Source organism: Coregonus lavaretus (genome assembly GCF_964263955.1).
Source record: "Coregonus lavaretus genome assembly, chromosome: 20".
NCBI classification, from domain to species: Eukaryota; Metazoa; Chordata; class Actinopteri; order Salmoniformes; family Salmonidae; genus Coregonus; species Coregonus lavaretus.
In genome coordinates, this window is record NC_140007.1 from 21760591 (window position 1) to 21779022 (window position 18432).

Consider the following 18432-nt stretch of genomic DNA (forward strand, 5'->3'; position numbering starts at 1 on the left):
CAGAGTGTTCCAAGAAAAATGGTCATCCTATTTATTCACGGAAAGCTGTATGTTTGGTGTGTTCAGAGCATGTTGCAGTGCTGAAAGAATATAACCTTCGTCGCCACTATGTGAGTCTTCATGCCGACAAATATGACAACTTTCAAGGACAGCGGAGATGAGAGAAGGTGAATGAACTGTTGGCGGGTCTGAAGAAACAGCAGTCTGTGTTTACTCACAGCCGAGACATCAGTGACGCTGCAGTGAAAGCTAGCTACCTCATTGTTAATGAAATCGCAGTGGCTTCAAAACCATTTAGTGAGGGGGAATTTGTAAAAACATGCATGATGAAGGCAGCGGAGATTGTGTGCCCTGAAAAGCGGCAGGCTTTTGCAAATATCAGCCTGACAATAAACACAGTTGCAGACAGGATTTCCGATCTTTCAGTGGATTTGGACAGCCAGTTGAAGCAAAAAGTAAAGTCATTTATTGCGTTTTCGGTTGCAATTGATGAAAGCACGGACATTACAGATGTTGCACAACTGGCCATTTTCATCTGCGGAGTTGATGACACATTGACCGTCACCGAGGAGTTCGTGGAGTTGGTGCCGATGACAGATACAACGACAGCAGCTGATATTTTTACAGCACGCTGGACAGGGTCGGAGTGGACTGGTCCCGCGCTGTCAGCCTGGCTACAGATGGTGCGCCCTCAATGATCGGGAAAAAAGCAGGCGTTGTGACAAAGTTCAGAGAGAAAGTGCAATCTGCAAATGGAGGACGTGATTTTTGGACTTTTCACTGTATTTTGCACCAGGAGGCTTTGTGTTGCAAGTCATTAAAGATGGATAACGTCATGAAGGTGGTCATCCAAACTGTTGATTTCATCCGATCCAGAAGCCTGAATCACCGTCAGTTTGACAGCCTTCTCAGAGAGAAAGACCACATCTATGGCCTGCCATACCACACTGAGGTAAGATGGTTAAGCCGAGGTGCTGTGCTGAGGCGTTTCTTTGATTTACGAGAAGAAATTGAACAGTTCATGGAAGAAAAGGGCAAACCAGTGTTAGAATTTCATTCCGCAGAATGGATGCAGGACCTTGCATTTATGGTGGATGTTACAGAGCACCTGAATAACTTGAACAAACAGCTGCAAGGGCGCAACAAAGTTGTCACGCAGTATTATGACAGCATACGTTCTTTCAAGTTGAAGCTGTCATTGTGGGAGACGCAGCTTGCCGGTGGTGATGCAGCTCACTTCCCCTGTCTGAAAAATGTGTGCGCGACCCAACATGTGGCAGACATGAAGCGGTTCAAAGATAAAATAACGGGACTGTTACGGGAGTTTGAGCAACGCTTTCAGATTTATGTTTATATGTTTTTATGTTGATGTGCTATTGTTTTTAATTGATTTTATTTTATTTAACCTATTCTTGACTCTGTGGTTCTTGCACTTGTTTGGGGAACAGGATTTCATTATTTTTATCTACATTTCTGCCTGAGAAATGACACCCTGATATAGTTCTGTGATCTGTGAAACAGTTCTGTTAATCACTGAGGCATTGTGTGTTTGTGTGTTCTTTTTCTTTAGAATTTTCAAATAAACTTGACGTGTTTTATGATTAATAGTGATGTTGTGCTTGTACTATTTTGGACACACTGTCCTCAGGCTCCAGCTTTATGTTGTATGTTGATCGTATTAAAACAAAGAAAACAATCTGAAGTTGTTGTTTTTAAGTTATATATACCATGATTTTTCCGGTCCGGCCCACTTGGGAATAGATTTTCCTCCATGTGGCCCCTGAGCTAAAATGAGTTTGACACCCCTGCTGTAGTGGATTAGCCTTCAACTCTGATCACGGGCTAAAAGCAAACTACTGGAGTTAACAAGCTGGTTACACAAGTGGCCCAGTTAGCAGTGCACTGTGGTAGAGAGCGGCAGAGACTGCAGACAGACGCGCCAGGTCGGGAAGGAATGACAGGAAGTGGGTGTGTTCCGGCTCTGCACGGGAGGACAGGGAAGGACAACAGCACTGAGACAGGACTTGGAGTAGCTTCCCTGCCTGACTCACCTTCCTACACCACTCTGTTTTGTACATAGACTGTAAAAATAAACTGTCAACTCAAATGTGTTTACTACGAATCAATTCATTTTTTATTCTACACCCTCTTTTGAAAATAGTGTGTTTTCGGCAAATCTCTGTCAGGCGTTACTTTCCTTTAACCTACCTACTGTATGTTATTTTATTTACATACCTTAGAGAAAACCCTACTAGGCTACAGTGCATTTACTGATTCCTCTTATAGTCCTCTTAAAGCAGCACTGGTGGAAACAGAATCTGCAATATTTGACAGTCGCCATGACAACAGTTAAAACTAAGATGATGAGCAATGTGAAGAGATCCAGGCAGTGGTACTGAATCCAGTTCAACTCATGGGCCACTGGACTCACATGACCTGCTCCTTGACAAACTCTGGTCACCAAACAAGGGCATCAGCACCATGGGCACACCGTTGCAGATCCCCTCGTAGATCCCATGAATCCTTCCATGTGTGATGAAGGCCTTGACGGTGGGATGACCCAACAGATTGTTCTGGGGGAGCCAGCTCATCACCATGACTTTCTCTGGAGGATTTTCAGGCACAGCTCCAATGTATCTCCACACAACTCGTTGAAGAACCTGCACGAAGACATCAAAGAACTGTTGGGCTTTCTCAGTTGGCATCTGAGTCATTAACACACTCCTCCAAATCGATGCCTTGCTCATCAGCTGTGGAACAGTCGTCTCCCTCTGTAGGACATCTGAGGCAATGGCATTGACTACAGGTATCTGCAGGACAGGGACTCCAGCAGGGCCCACAGGAAGTTGATACTCCTCTGCCTCAAGTTCATGTGGTCTGTGTAGTGTGAGGGGACATAGGAGGCAGGGAATGGGCACTGGCTGGCCTCAAACTACACAACACGGGGGGCAATTTTGGATGAAAATTGAGGGGATGGAGAGAGATTCTCCAACGATGACACCAACAGGCTCAAATGGGGTCGGTCAAGGTTTGCATCAGATTCTTGTTATATAGGAGGTTTGTTACAGGCATGCTGGATGTAGACCCTAAGCACTGTCAAGGTTTGGTAGTAATGCCACATCCTGGCCAGATCGCTGGAGGTGTATGTGATCACCAGGCGGCCAGGTTGCCCTTCTGTCTGCTCTCCAGCTGGGTCTTGGTGTAGGGCACTGGGAAGGTCAGGGTGATGTAGTGCCCCCTGCTGGCCCCCTGCTGCTACTGACCTCAGAGATCACCACCACCCACATGTGTCCCCTCCGTCCAAGCTCCTTCCCCATGCTCCTCATCCCAGTCCAGTGGCTGCCGTCCTTGGGCATCACAAGCAGCTTCCCAACCTTAGGGGACGGAGGCAGAGCAGCTGCCCTGCTTGTCCAGCGGCCCTCAGAAACACTCCTCCTTCAGCCATAGGATAGAGTAGTCACTAAACTTGGTTATACTACAGAATAGAGGGAACTATACAAACAGACAGTTAGAATCGTGAGTGAACGGTAGCCGACAATTGACAATGTAGTTTCACTGTGTTACTGTGGATTGTTGACATTTTTAAATAGAAGAAAGTTCTGTCAAGAGTTTGGGAGGAGCATACACGTTACAAACATTAAAATGGAAGTGGTGTTTAGGATGATGTGTTGCAATGGGCTGAATCAGAATCAGATGTTTGTACTTACTGATACGCCCAGTTTGCTCCCTTTCCTGAAAACAAATGTATATTGGGAATGTTAGTGTTTCCTAATATGTTGTTTGATGTTTTGTTTAGAAGTTATTTGATTTTTGAAGAATAGCCACCAGTCTTGTTAGTAATGCCAGTTGTCAGCATGTCAACAAAGATCACTTCAAGGAACCTCCCCCACAGTCTACACGCAAGGCTCTGTCATGGGAGTAAAGTCCAGCACAGACAACAGAGCAACTGGAACACCAAAGGATTTGGATCTCTCTTTTTCTTTAGCTTCAAAGCATTTTTACTATGTTATCTCCCTTTATTGTGTGTTTTCCCTGTCCACGTGTTCATGCCAGTGATTTGGCAGAGAACCTTTAGAATAGATCTGTTAAGTGCAGATAATATGGTTGGGTCCCTTGGGGACAAAGGTCTGTGCCAGCGTGCTTCACTCCCTTTGCTCAGTCATCAAAGTGTGATAACATCCTGTCCTAACGACTGGAGCGGCTGGCTGAAAGGTGAAAGACATGCAGGCAGAAGACAGACCGGAACCCATCAGGCCCATTACACACACTACAATTGACCTGAATGTGTACTGTATGTAGGCTATAGCCTCAGAGGAAGAAAAGTGTTACAGCCACACAAGTCAAGGTTCAATTCCTGTTTTTCAACTTTTAAGTTCTTCATTACTGTAACTTGGAACTTTCCTAACCTCAACTTCCTCTTCGACTCTTTAAATGACTTATAAAAGACTTGAATGAAACTCTCAAAAACCCTAAGAATGCAGTTACAGATGCATGTATGGTACACTTTGCATACATGGTACTAATGATAAATAGCCATGTAATTGTATGACAAAGTACATATTAGCCTGACTGTGAAATGGCTATGTCCTCAAGATTGTTTATACCCAAAAGCCTTAGAATTGCAGGCTCATTCAGGATTAAAGCCTCAAATGAACAACAACAAGCAGAAGCAAGTATTGACACATCAGCATCTCTTTTACTACTCTCACAGGAATGAGGAAGTGAGTGATGCACTTGTTTACGGGAAGTTAGTGGGAGGGGTTGATGGGAATGCATGGGGGTGGTTATGGGGATGACTATGACAAATATTTGAACAGAGAGAGAGGAAAAGAGAATAGTGAGGTAGAATACCTTTTAACAACAATTGTAGCCAGATGAGGCTGGTAGGAGGAGCTATAGGAGGACAGGCTCATTGTAATAGCTGGAATGGGATCAATGGAACGGAGTCAAACACATTTCTTCTGCGATACGGATTGAATCCAGCCCCTGCAGGCCTTCCTTCCAACAAGGACTATACTAGGGTTCAATATAGTGTTTGCTGATGTGTCCAGCATGCCACCAAAACCCATTCTAAACGTCATGTTCATACAGCTTAGGAGTTCACTGTCATACAAAACTCAGAAAACTCTCTCAGGGCTCTATTTAATCTGTATCACTGAAGCGTTAGATTGCGCAATAGAAATCTAAAGGTCATTTCCGATTGACCCGGTATATGCAGCCTTTACCGTGAATGCAGTCTCCGCTAACGTGGGAACATTGCCCTTAAATTTAAATCACGCTGTAACTCTGAACTTCCAAGATTCGGATTGAATAGAGCCCTCAGTGAGTTTACCAAGGCAATTGTACATAAACAAAGAGCTAAAAGACAAGACAACCCGTCAATAACATCTCCTCTTGTGTGTAAACAATGTTATTTACAAATGGGTGAGTCACAGGGGTGAGTCGACAGGCTCATGCTGACAGTTGGCGTTCAGACTATTGATGTGTGTCTCCCTCCCTCTGCCTCAGAAAGGGAGTGACAGGAATCTGCTTGTGGTCTGGTCACCACGCCCTCCCCTCTGCCCTGCGCTCCATGTCAGCCTGTTTGTCTGTGCTTGAGAGAGAAAGCTGACCTTTCCCTTAATAGCCAATCTGGCCAACACAATGTGTGGAGCTGTGAGTCAGGCAGCAGGAATGCAGCACTCCCCACAGGCGTGGATGGGGACCCTGCAGGTAGCGCCAGCCCCAAGGAATCAGGGTCACCCTGAGACATTTCATTCCTGCCTTGGAAACCCCTGAGGCATACTGTAGGCATACACTGACTCAGTCATCTCCCACACTACAGCCAACCATCCTCTCAGGCAGCTCTCCCATGTACTGGCTTGTTGCAGTAGGAGGGTGGCTGGCTGGCCAACCGTGGGATCCGTCACAGATGTGAAAGTGCTGGGGTGGATAGCTGTCCGCCCTCTCTAATTAGTCTGTGTCTGACTTATTCACAAAAATGTGAGAACAACTTCAACTGCCATGCCTTGAACAAGTGTAGCTAGAAACTCTGTGGTGCAGTTGATTATATCTAACTTTCACAGAGAAGAATAAAGCATGAGATGTGAGCCAAATAAAGATTGCAGCATTTGATACGCTTACGGCGGGAAACAGTTTTGCAGAGGGTATCTAAGACCCAGGCCACACACACAGGCAGTAATGAGGACCAGGATCACTCCCTTGTAGAACACCCTGCTATTCAGGGAGAGACGAATCACACTGACCTTACAGAGCACTGTGCTCTGATGGAATGACTTCCATTCCCTCTGTGCGTGTGTGTGTGTGTGTGTGAGTGAAAAACAAATGTTTTGGGCAGCATACAAAACATACCTTGTGAAAGCACATCCCTAAAAGTAAATGTCAAGCAGCTAATCATACAGGGGTGTTCCTGTGTTCCTGTTTTGTATGCTGTCCAAAACATTAGACAGCTAGGACTCGTCAGGCCATATTATGACTATCAATTTTGGATCGTTGCTTGTGTTTGGAAATATGGTATTTATGCGTGTCTTGAGTTCTTCAGAAGACGTTATTGAGAAAGATTTGGGAGGGGGGAGGTCCTGCAACAGCTGGAGTTTCTCTCTGTTTCCCAATAACTGTTTTGCAGGGAGTGGTATACAGGAATGAGCATGTAGAAGGCAGTGGAGGCTGCTGAGGGGAGGACGGCTCATTATAATGGCTGGAATGGAGCGAATGGAATGGCATCAAACACATGGAAACCATGTGTTTGATATATTTGATACCATTCCACCAATTCCACTCCAGCCATTCCCACGAGCCCGTCCTCCCCAATTAAGCTGCCACCAACCTCCTGTGGTAGAAGGGGTGTAGCTGCAAATAATCTGCCATAAACTATGGTCAGAGTTGTCCAGATGTAATTTAAGATGAGCAACACTGTTAACACATACATATTCTGAGAGAGAGAGAGAGAGAGAGAGAGAGAGAGAGAGAGAGAGAGAGAGAGAGAGAGAGAGAGAGAGAGAGAGAGAGAGAGAGAGAGAGAGAGAGAGAGAGAGAGAGAGAGAGAGAAAGAGAGAAAGAGAGAAAGAGAGAGAGAGAGAGAGAGAGAGAGAGAGAGAGAGAGAGAGAGAGAGAGAGATTTGAAGCAGCAGGTCCGGGACAAGGTAGAACGTCCGGTGAAGCATGTCAGGGTTCCACAGCCGCAGGCAGAACAGCAGAACTGGATCAGCAGCACGACCGGGTGGACTGGGGACAGGGACAGCCAGGAGTCGTCAGGCCAGGTTGTCCTAAGGCATGGTCCGAGGGCACAGGTCCTCTGGGATAGGGGGACAGAGAGAAAGAGAGAGAGAGAGAAGAGAATTAGAGGGAGCATGCCTAAGATCACACAGTACAACAGGTAGGACAGGAGAAATTGAGGTCACACAATACACCAGAAATGGACAGACTGACCCTAGCCCCCCGGTGCATAAACTATTGCGGCATACATACTGGGGACTGAGACAGGGGGGGTCAGGGAACACTGTGGCCCCATCCAAAAATACTCCTGGACAGGGCCAACCAGGCAGGATATATCCCCATGCACTTTGCCAAAGCACAGCCCCCACACCACCAAAGGTATATCAACAGGACACTAATCTACTACCCGGAGACAAGGCTGAGTATATAGCCCACGAAGATCTCCCCAACCACACAAGCCCGAGGGGGCGCAAAACCGGACAGGAAGATCACGTCAGTGACTCAACCCACTCAAGTCGAGTATAGCGGGGAAAAAAGCCATACATGACATACAGTGCATACAGAAAGTATTCAGACCCCTTCCCTTTTTCCACATTTTGTTACATTACAGCCTTATTCGTTTTTTTCCTCATTAATCTATACCCCATAATGACAAAGCGAAAACAGGTTTTTACACATTTGAATTGAATTAAACTTAAAAAAGTATTCAGACCCTTTGCTATGAGACTCGAAATTGAGCTCAGGTGCCTCCTGTTTCCATTGATCATCCTTGAGATGTTTCTACAACTTGATTGGAATCCACCTGTGGTAAATTCAATTGATTTGACATGATTTGGAAAGGCACACACCTGTCTATATAAGGTCCCACAGTTGACAGTGCATGTCAGAGCAAAAACCTAGCCATGAGGTTGAAGGAATTGTCCGTAGAGCTCCGAGACAGGAAATTGTCGAGGCACAGATCTGGGGAAGGGTACTATAAAAGTTCTGCAGCATTGAAGGTCCACAAGAACACAGTGGCCTCCATCATTCTTAAATGGAAGAAGTTTGGAACCACCAAGACTCTTCCTAGAGCTGGCCGCCCGGCCAAACTGAGCAATCGGGGGAGAAGGGCCTGGGAGGTGACCAAGAACGCGATGGTCACTCTGACAGAGTTCCAGTTCCTCTGTGGAGATGGGAGAACCTTCCACAAGGACAACCATCTCTGCAGCACTCCATCAATCAGGCCTTTATGGTAGAGTGGCCAGACGGAAGCCACTACACAGTAAAAAGCACATGACAGCCCGTTTGGAGTTTGCCAAAAGGCACCTAAAGGACTCTCAGACCATGAGAAACAAGTACAGAGAGATCCTTGATGAAAACCTGCTCCAGAGGGCTCAGGACATCAGACTGGGGCGAAGGTTCACCTTCCAACAGGACAACGACCCTAAGCACACAGCCAAAACAACGCAGGAGTGGCTTCGGGACAAGTCTCTGAATGTCCTTGAGTGGCCCAACTAGAGCCTGGACTTGAACCTGATCGAACATCTCTGGCAAGACCTGAAAATAGCTGTGCAGCAACACTCCCCATCCAACCTGACAGAGCTTGAGAGGATCTGCAGAGAAGAATGGGAGAAACTCCCCAAATACAGGTGTGCCAAGCTTGTGGCGTCATACCCAAGAAGACTCCAGGCTGTAATCTCTGCCAAAGGTGCTTCAACAAAGTATTGAGTGAAGGGTCTGAATACTTATGTAAATGTAATATTTCAGTTTTTTATTTGTAATACATTTGCAAAACCCGTTTTTGCTTTTGTCATTATGGGGTATTGTGTGTAGATTGATGAAGAAAACCCCCCCGATGTAATCCATTTTAGAATAAGATGTAACGTAACAAAATGTGGAAAAAGTCAAGGGGTCTGAATATTTTCCGAATGCACTGTATGTATGAATATGGTACAATGATAATTGAGGAAACATATTTTGGAAAAGTTTACATTGCACAATATATACTTACAGAAATAATCAACCTGAGAGAAATTTATTTTATTTTATTCTCAAACAGTCCCTCACTGTAGATTGGCTTTGTCCTGCTGTACAGATGACTCAATCCAAAATGCAGATTGTCTCCATTCAAAGGAGCTCCATAGCTGAGTAGAGAACGAGTCATCGATTCTCCATCCATGCAAATACAACACCCTTATTTGACTGTCATTGTAAAACAGGTTTGCATGATTCTCCCTTCCTCAGTTCAGGGAATGAGTATCAGTCCTGTCACAAGGCAGATAGCAGCACTTTGTGGGGCAAGACAAAAATGGTGGCAAGATGAAAGGTTTCATGGCAGAGATCCCACTTGTGTATCATATTTGACATTTTAAACTTTGTTGAAGTTAAAAATACATTTCCTTGCTGTATGATTTTAATATTCAAAGCAGCCACCCACATGTCAATTGTAGTACACCCCCAGATTCTCAGAACTTGCATAACCATGGCATCTGAAGAAAATGTGCTGTGGTTTTGATTATATCTCTACTACAGGCAAATGTCTTCCAGGTAGAGGATGCACACAGATATAGGATTAGACAAGTGTTGAGAAATATGTCAGTGAGATAAACCAATGTTCCATAAGTGCAATGGCTTAGAAACAGTAATACCCAGCCCACATAGTCATACAGGTCCTCTTGCTGGGCTTTGGACATATACTGAAGCATGTATAAGCCAATCAGGTATAGTGAGCAAGGATAGGCAGAGGATTACAGAAGCTTGGGAAGCATGACCCCCATGGCGGGTGGGAGAGAGGATGGGCCAGGTTGGCCAAGCTGGGGCCTGGAGAGGGGGCAGGGCAGAGGACCACATGCTGGGCCATCTCTGCTCAAGGAATTAAGATGAGCGCAGGCCTGGCTACGGAGGTGTATTTTAATACGCACTAAACAAACAGCCAACATTTTTGACAAAATTGTCTACCTCTATGTTGTCTCTATTGAAATACAAATGCAAACGCTACAGATGTGGACTACTAGACCTTCATAAATGCAGCTACTTTGCCTCCTGAGATGAAGATAGTAAAGTTCTGATAACAGATTTGCAGACTGAGGCCAGGACCCCCGCGGTATAATGCCTTTTATTAAACATAACCTGCTTTCTAGATAAACCCATAAGAACATAAATCAATGTTTTTTAGCTTGACTTATAAAAAGACTAATGAAATCTGGACAATGTCTCCTTGTCAACTTTGCACACTGCTGCTCATGCTCCCAGGTGATTTTATTTAAAACAACATTTCGACCTTTAGGTCTTCATCAGGCATCCATATCCCAGGTGGGGGTGGCAGGTCATATATATAGGGGCAGTACTCAGTGACATCACTTCCTGAAACGGGAGGTAAAAATATATAACATAGGTTCATAATATTAACATTCAATGTATCAAAATATATGATCATACACAAGCAATGTGATCAATATTTACAGTAATATATATACACATAATATTCAATTAGGATTTAAAAAAAACACAATCATTTTGACATTTTGAAACTATAAAAACTCCTCGTTATGGCCAAGAGGAGACAGTGTGTTGAGCCAGTGGATCCAGAAAGATTCCCTTTGAAGAAGCTTCCTCTCAATGTCCCCTCCCCTGTGTGACATCTTGACCATTTCTATTCCAATGTATTTCAGCGAACTAATAGGATGCCCAGCTTGTACAAAATAAACAGCAACCTGTTTTTTTGTCTCACCTGTCCGTATATTGCTGCGGTGCTCACTGATCCGGCTCTTAAGGCTTCTACGGGTTTTCCCTATGTAAGACAGACCACAAGGACATTTCAATATGTAAACAACATTGGTGGACATGCAGGTAATCAGGCCTCACATTTGTACGTGAAACTGCATTGACCACATTGGCCACATTTGTAATTACCCTTCGGAACCTTCTCCAAGAAAGTTTCCCTTTTCTCTGGTGGATAATCAGATTTGACCACAATGTCTCTCATGTTTGGGGGTATTTTAAAGACCATACATGGGGGATATTTAAAGATGGGTTTCAATTGTGGGTCAGTATCAATAATGTACCAGTGCTTCCTGATAATGTCTTTAAATGCCTTCCCCAATGGTGAGTATTGGGTGAAGCACGAGGGGACATGTTCTGCTTTTTCTTTAACTTTTGGTTGAATGCTTTTCAACTGTGTTAGTCCTTCAAAATGATCATTGACATGTTTTACCCAATTGTCTTTGTACCCCCTTTCCTTAAACCTTTGTGTGAGGTCCGTGGTCTGTTTCTGGTAAGAAGCATCAGAGCCGCATATTCTTCTGATGCGGCTGAATTGAATTACAGGGAGACTTTTAATAACTGGACGTGGATGAAAGCTTTCACCTCTAAGGAGGGTGTTCCTGTCCGTAGGTTTCCTATAGGGATCTGTAGAGAGGGAGCTTAATAACCATCACATCAAGAAAACTGATTTGGGATAGGTCATAGTTAATGGTGAAATGAAGGTGCTCATTCATAGAGTTTAGATAGGCATGGAATTCCAAGAGTTCTTCCTGGGTCCCTTTATAGATCCCGAAAATGTCATCCAAATATAGGAGATAGGAGATTAGGAGAGAAAGGGGTTGAGGTCTGGATTCAGCACCACCTGTTTTACAAACATTCCTAGATATAGGTTAGCATAATTAGGAGCCATAGTGCTCCCAATCGCTGTCCCTTTGGTCTGGAGGAAAAAGTCTCCTCTGAAGAGAAAATAGTTGGAGGTTAGTAACAGTTCAGCCAGGTCCACAATACAATTGGTGCTGGGAAGAGCATTAGGGGGACGTTCATTTAGGTAGAACATGAGGGCCTCTAGGCCACCCTGATGGGGGATGTTAGTATATAGACTGGTAACATCAAAAGTACACAGAATTTACAGGTATATGAAAGTATGAAGAAAAAATAGATGTATGCACTCACTAACTGTAAGTCGCTCTGGATAAGAGCGTCTGCTAAATGACTAAAATGTCAAATGTATATGGTCCACAGATTTCAAAAGATTAATAAAATCAATAGTCTCTGGTATATGTGGGGAGGGAGATCGCCCAGGGTTTCACAACATAGTCTACAAAGGTAGAGACATTCTGTCAGAGATCTGTTAGTACTCACAATGGGCCTGCATGGCGTCGTGCTCTTGTGAATTTTGGGGAGAGTATATATAGTGAGGGAAAAAAATATTTGATCCCCTGCTGATTTTGTACGTTTGCCCACTGACAAAGAAATGATCCGTCTATAATTTTAATAGGAGGTTTATTTGAACAGTGAGAGACAGAATAACAACAACAAAATCCAGAAAAATGCATGTCAAAAATGTTATAAATTGATTTGCATTTTAATGAGGGAAATAAGTATTTAACCCCCTTTCAATCAGAAAGATTTCTGGCTCCCAGGTGTCTTTTATACAGGTAATGAGCTGAGATTAGGAGCACACACTTAAAGGGAGTGCTCCTAATCTCAGTTTGTTACCTGTATAAAAGACACCTGTCCACAGAAGCAATCAATCAATCAGATTCCAAACTCTCCACCATGGCCAAGACCAAAGAGCTCTCCAAGGATGTCAGGGACAAGATTGTAGACCTACACAAGGCTGGAATGGGCTACAAGACCATCGCCAAGCAGCTTGGTGAGAAGGTGACAACAGTTGGTGCGATTATTCGCAAATGCAAGAAACACAAAATAACTGTCAATCTCCCTCGGCCTGGGGCTCCATGCAAGATCTTACCTCGTGGAGTTGCAATGATCATGAGAACGGTGAGGAATCAGCCCAGAACTACACGGGAGGATCTTGTCAATGATCTCAAGGCAGCTGGGACCATAGTCACCAAGAAAACAATTGGTAACACACTATGCCGTGAAGGACTGAAATCCTGCAGCGCCCGCAAGGTCCCCCTGCTCAAGAAAGCACATATACAGGCCCGTCTGAAGTTTGCCAATGAACATCTGAATGATTCAGAGGAGAACTGGGTGAAAGTGTTGTGGTCAGATGAGACCAAAATCGAGCTCTTTGGCATCAACTCAACTCGCCGTATTTGGAGGAGGAGGAATGCTGCCTATGACCCCAAGAACACCATCCCCACCGTCAAACATGGAGGTGGAAACATTATGCTTTGGGGGTGTTTTTCTGCTAAGGGGACAGGACAACTTCACTGCATCAAAGGGACGATGGACGGGGCCATGTACTGTCAAATCTTGGGTGAGAGCCTCCTTCCCTCAGCCAGGGCATTGAAAATGGGTCGTGGATGGGTATTCCAGCATGACAATGACACAAAACACATAGCCAAGGCAACAAAGGAGTGGCTCAAGAAGGAGCACATTAAGGTCCTGGAGTGGCCTAGCCAGTCTCCAAACCTTAATCCCATAGAAAATCTGTGGAGGGAGCTGAACGTTCGAGTTGCCAAACGTCAGGCTCCAAACCTTAATGACTTGGAGAAGATCTGCAAAGAGGAGTGGAACAAAATCCCTCCTGAGATGTGTGCAAACCTGGTGGCCAACTACAAGAAACGTCTGACCTCTGTGATTGCCAACAAGGGTTTTGCCACCAAGTACTAAGTCATGTTTTGCAGAGGGGTCAAATACTTATTTCTCTCATTAAAATGCAAATCAATTGATAACATTTTTGACATGCGTTTTTCTGGATTTTGTTGTTGTTATTCTGTCTCTCACTGTTCAAATAAACCTACCATTAAAATGATAGACTGATCATGTCTTTGTCAGTGGGCAAACGTACAAAATCAGCAGGGGATCAAATACTTTTTTCCCTCACTGTATGACAGGTGTGGTTTGCCTACAACTCCAGCACCTGCGGAATGTACCTGGATGTGCGTATGTTTGTCGGCTTTTGTCCTTGTCAACTTTGACATATGGTAATGGTCTACACCCCCCTTCTTACGCACGAAAGAGAGTTGAGCTATGTTATCTCTGAGCAGGTGCTGTGTGGAGCAGTGGTGGAAACTTCTCTTGTTATTCATTGATGTCAATCTAATACACATCTGAAATATGATTGTGGTTTTAAGCTATTCTTTCACTTGTGTTTGTAGTTCAAATACCAGGTTCATGGTAGACATGATCTCCTGAAGTAAAACTGGGTCAAAAGTCAAGGTTAAAAAAATATTTATTGAAATCGTATAAAAATAGTTAATATAATTTACAATTCTAATATGGATGAAAACAAAGCAATCCAAGCCGCAATCATGCAACTAGAGGTGAAAACAATGTTGATGTATGACACACACTTGCTTACTCAGAACAATGTCAATTCATCCAAATCAACAGCAGACAAAAACAGTTACCATCAGTAGACTTTCAACATACATTAAAATGGAAGAGCTTTGAAGGTTATTTACACATATATACACAAACATCTGCTCAGAAGATTTCAAGCCATAAATATGGTCAAAATAAATTTAAATAATCTGTGGGCCCTTCAACAACTGTGGAATGAAATATACAGCCGAAATTCTCTATAAATAAATAAATAATTCCACATAGCTCGAGTGAGAGAAATCACACATAAATATTATTCACCATAGCCTTATTCCTAGCCTGTGAGGTGACAGATACATGTTTACGCAAACAAAAAAGCAGAACATTTAATATTTTAGTGTGGTGCTTTGCATTGCAGTGTGCATTCAGGTCTAGGTGAGTGGTAGTTGTGTGTAGACCGGCGTTAAAAGCTCGGAGGTGGATGCAGGAAAGTCTTCCGGTTTTTGTTTGCACAGGTTTGTGTGTACTATAGGAGGTTCTCTGGCTGCTGTTGACATTGGAAAATGGCATAGGCTTTACTGATCTAGTCCTATAAGACAAAAGCAGAAAAAAAAAGAAGTGATATGATGGCTTCATGAAATTCAAGTATTTCCAGGGTCCCCAACAATCTGACACACCGAAGGCACTTCGATTTGCTCCTCTTTGCTTCCTCTGACACCCACTCATCAGTGAGGCAGGGCAGAGTACAGTGGCTGGTTGGTAGCTAGCTATGTAAAAGACTGTCCACTTGTTCATACCTTCAGCAGAACAATCACATGAATAGGGATGGACTTTGTCCTTTCTGGTGTACATACTCTCACACCACAGCCAATATTACAGAGCAAGTCCTTCGTAGGGGTGAGAATAGCTTTTGATATTACAGTGTCCAATTAAGTAGCCATTAAGGATGTTTGGTTTTCATGAAGTCCAAAAGGAGAGTGAACAGGTGGGGTCTGGCCACAAGAGAAAGAGGGAGATATTTAAATAAAATCTGTAACTTCCTTCTGTATAGTCCATATTGTCTTTGGTGTACAGCCACGTCAGTCCTCTGTGTACTACTAGTCTCTGTCAGTGCAGTGACAGTCATTGGGCCACCACGGTGGTGAAAGCAGCAGGCTCGTGGCTGATGCTGTGCAGTCTGATCTCTGTGCTCTGCTCTGCTGGGGATACTGTGCTCTGCATCCATGGGTGATTGATGATGTCCTCAAACGATGGCCTCTCAGCAGGCCTCAGGGACAGGCACAACTTGATCAACTGCTGGCACTCTGGAAGAAGAATGGGGATAATGGTTAGTCAGTGCTTAGACTGGACACCCAATGACTAATACATGAGCAATATATTCCACTGGTGTAGCTTATTAGGTGTGAGGATGTTTTGTTTAAGTTATTGGGGCTCACCTGTGGAGATTCTTCGTCTGAAGAGCACCTGGCCTTGTACAATCTCCTCGTCCTGCTCGAAGGGAATGTCTCCACACACCATATCATACAGCAGGACACCCAGAGACCAAACTGTGGCAGACCGCCCATGGTACCGATGGTATTTGATCCATTCAGGTGGACTGTACACTCTAGTGCCTGTTGATAGAGAAATAACAATAATGGTTAAATTCAATGATGTGGTCAATTTCTATGAAGAAATACACAGAATGCTTAAGAAATGGACACAAAAATAAACATTAAGTACTGATTTAATACATCTGTGATAACATGGATTAAACAATTATAAATAATCACTGCGTGCCTTCTATTGAGGTCAAGCGCCAGTGAGCATAACAGTAGGTCTGTGTGAGAGTGAGGTGGGAGGAGAGCCTGACATGTGACAATGTTTACAAACTTCGAGTTGTAAAAATGCACTTTCCCTCCAAAGGGTGGCGCCAAAATCAACACATTCACTAACCACTAAAATGGACTATGGTTAGAGTATATCAATGAGGATGCTTACCGTCGAAGTCGGTGTAAACAGTGTCTTTGAGCAATGCCCCGGATCCGAAGTCAATAAGCTTAATTTCGCCTGTCCGAAGATCAATGAGGATGTTTTCATCTTTGATGTCCCTGTGTACAACCCCACAGTTGTGGCAGTGTCGAACGGCTTCAAGAACCTGACGGAAAAAGTTATTTGCCAGCTCCTCTGATAAGGCACCTTTCTCAGTGATGAAATCAAAAAGGTCCTTGACCTTCTCCGATCGTTCCATGACAATAATAAAGCTGTCAGGTCGCTCATACCAGTCCAGCATCTTTATCACGCCCCGAGCTCCATTTCCAACTTTCTTCATGAGTAGAATCTCCATGGGGACACGAGAGCCATTGGGCTAAAAATAAAATTGAAATCTGGTTAATTTCAGCCGCCAATTGTGTGAAGGCAATAATACACATGTCGTCCCCCCACGAATGATGCAGCGCCCCCCTCTTGGGCCAATTGTGATATGTCGTGTGACTAACATTTCTGTTAATTACTATAGCTCCCGCCTTGGGCCAATCAGTGTAATTTTGTAGGTGCCAGATCTCTATGGCAATATGCATCATTCACCCGTTTTGTTAAAATCGTACCAGTGCTGTCTGAGATATCGCACGCGACTAACTAAAGTACGAATGGAGACAGATCCACAGTCCCCTGGACAACAAAATACTATGAAATGTCCTTAAACTAAAATTATAAATGTCCTTAAACTAAAATGCACAACCAAAACCATCCTTACCAGCTCTCCCCACTCGGAGACCCGATCCTTGGCCACATGTTTGACAGCAACCTGTGTGCGGAAAACATGATCAGTTCAATTACACCTGATATTAGAGAGGAGAAAATATGCAAATATATTAATTGATTAGCCAACTTGTATTTATAAATATTTTTAAAGAATGCGACTGTTGGCAATATAATGTAAGAAATACTAACCAGTGCTCCATCTGAAATTCTTGTGCCAGAATACACCGTCCCAAAACCGCCACTTCCCAGCACAGAGCCGACCTGGTAAAGCTTCTCAAAAGGCTCCCTCTCCTTCCCTGTAAATATACAAGAACATACGATTAATACAACTCTTCCACATAATTAGTGTTATGTTACATGGTTGAATGCAAAGTGTGGAAATAACCGAATAGGGAAACGGTTACTGTAGATTACGTAAAATAGATAACTACAGTTTTGCTAGCCTAGTAGCAAGATAGCATGTTACTCGTTAGCTAATAGCGAACCACCATTATCAAGACAAGCGTCATCTAACCTTGGTGAACTTGAAGCTGGATTTTCGCCGGCATATCAACGGTGGAGATATGAGCGAACGAGTTTAATTTAGACAGCAGCATTCCTGTAATCCACGAAATTGAAGATTTATTCTACAAATATTCCGATGTGGGATCTAGTTCCACTATATCTGGCGCGTGACCCACGTTGCTGTAGGACAAAATGCGGCACCAATCCTCGTCTCATCCGGATCTTGCGAAGACTCGTTATTTGGTCCTTAAACGTAAACGCCTCCGTATCCAGTGAGTTGAAATATCGATTAGCCTAATGATACAATATGACTATTGATATACTGTACAATGACTTGTAAACAGTAAGCCAAATTGTAAAATTAAAAGAAAAACAGCTCCTGACGTTTTGCTAGGACACCGGCTCTTTTAATTTGAGTAAGGGCAGGGGAAGGACAAATATATATCCATAGTAAATGGGAGTAGCCACCACAAGGTCTATCGTCATTATTTTCTCCGCCCACCACGCATTCTCCACCAATGGTAACCATTATAGACCATACAAACTCACGTCAGTCATAGAATAAAAATAAAGAATAGAGTGTAACCGGCTAGACCAGCGGTGGCGGGAATTAAAACGCGCCAAAAGAAGCAACATTTTTCCTGCAGTTTAAGAGTAAATGCAAATTCAAGATCTAGGTGGGGCTAGCTACCCTCTTGCATGAGAGAGGCAGTTTGCACGTGAATGCGTGATTACTTGCTGTTACATTTACATTTTAGTCATTTAGCAGACGCT

At 43.8% G+C, this 18432-nt stretch overlaps 1 protein-coding gene and 1 long non-coding RNA gene across 2 annotated transcripts; both read right to left on the reverse strand.

Moving 5' to 3' along the window:
• Positions 1-2107: 2107 nt before the first annotated feature.
• On the reverse strand, positions 2108-4073 carry LOC311147983. The gene is made up of 2 exons (XR_014614844.1): positions 3708-4073; positions 2108-3435 (listed from the first exon to the last, which is right to left on the reverse strand). It is a non-coding gene; the product is annotated as an uncharacterized lncRNA (long non-coding RNA).
• Positions 4074-14302: 10229 nt separating this feature from the next.
• Positions 14303-18072, reverse strand: LOC311147981 (serine/threonine-protein kinase pim-1-like). The gene is made up of 6 exons (XM_084184847.1): positions 17669-18072; positions 17344-17450; positions 17147-17197; positions 16393-16759; positions 15849-16025; positions 14303-15716 (listed from the first exon to the last, which is right to left on the reverse strand). Exons 1-6 carry the CDS (start codon positions 17748-17750, stop codon positions 15535-15537), a joined length of 966 nt encoding a protein of 321 aa, XP_084040973.1. The 5' UTR covers positions 17751-18072; the 3' UTR covers positions 14303-15534.
• Positions 18073-18432: the final 360 nt, after the last annotated feature.

Bases quoted from the DNA above. Each gene is read 5' to 3' on its own strand.
- LOC311147981 (XM_084184847.1), bottom strand. From the start codon at position 17,750: ATGCTGCTGTCTAAATTAAACTCGTTCGCTCATATCTCCACCGTTGAT. The intron at 17,198-17,343 runs GTTAGTATTTCT...TTCCGCACACAG, and splicing joins GAATTTCAGATGGAGCACTG to GTTGCTGTCAAACATGTGGC. The intron at 16,760-17,146 runs GTAAGGATGGTT...TTTTATTTTTAG, and splicing joins TCTCCGAGTGGGGAGAGCTG to CCCAATGGCTCTCGTGTCCC.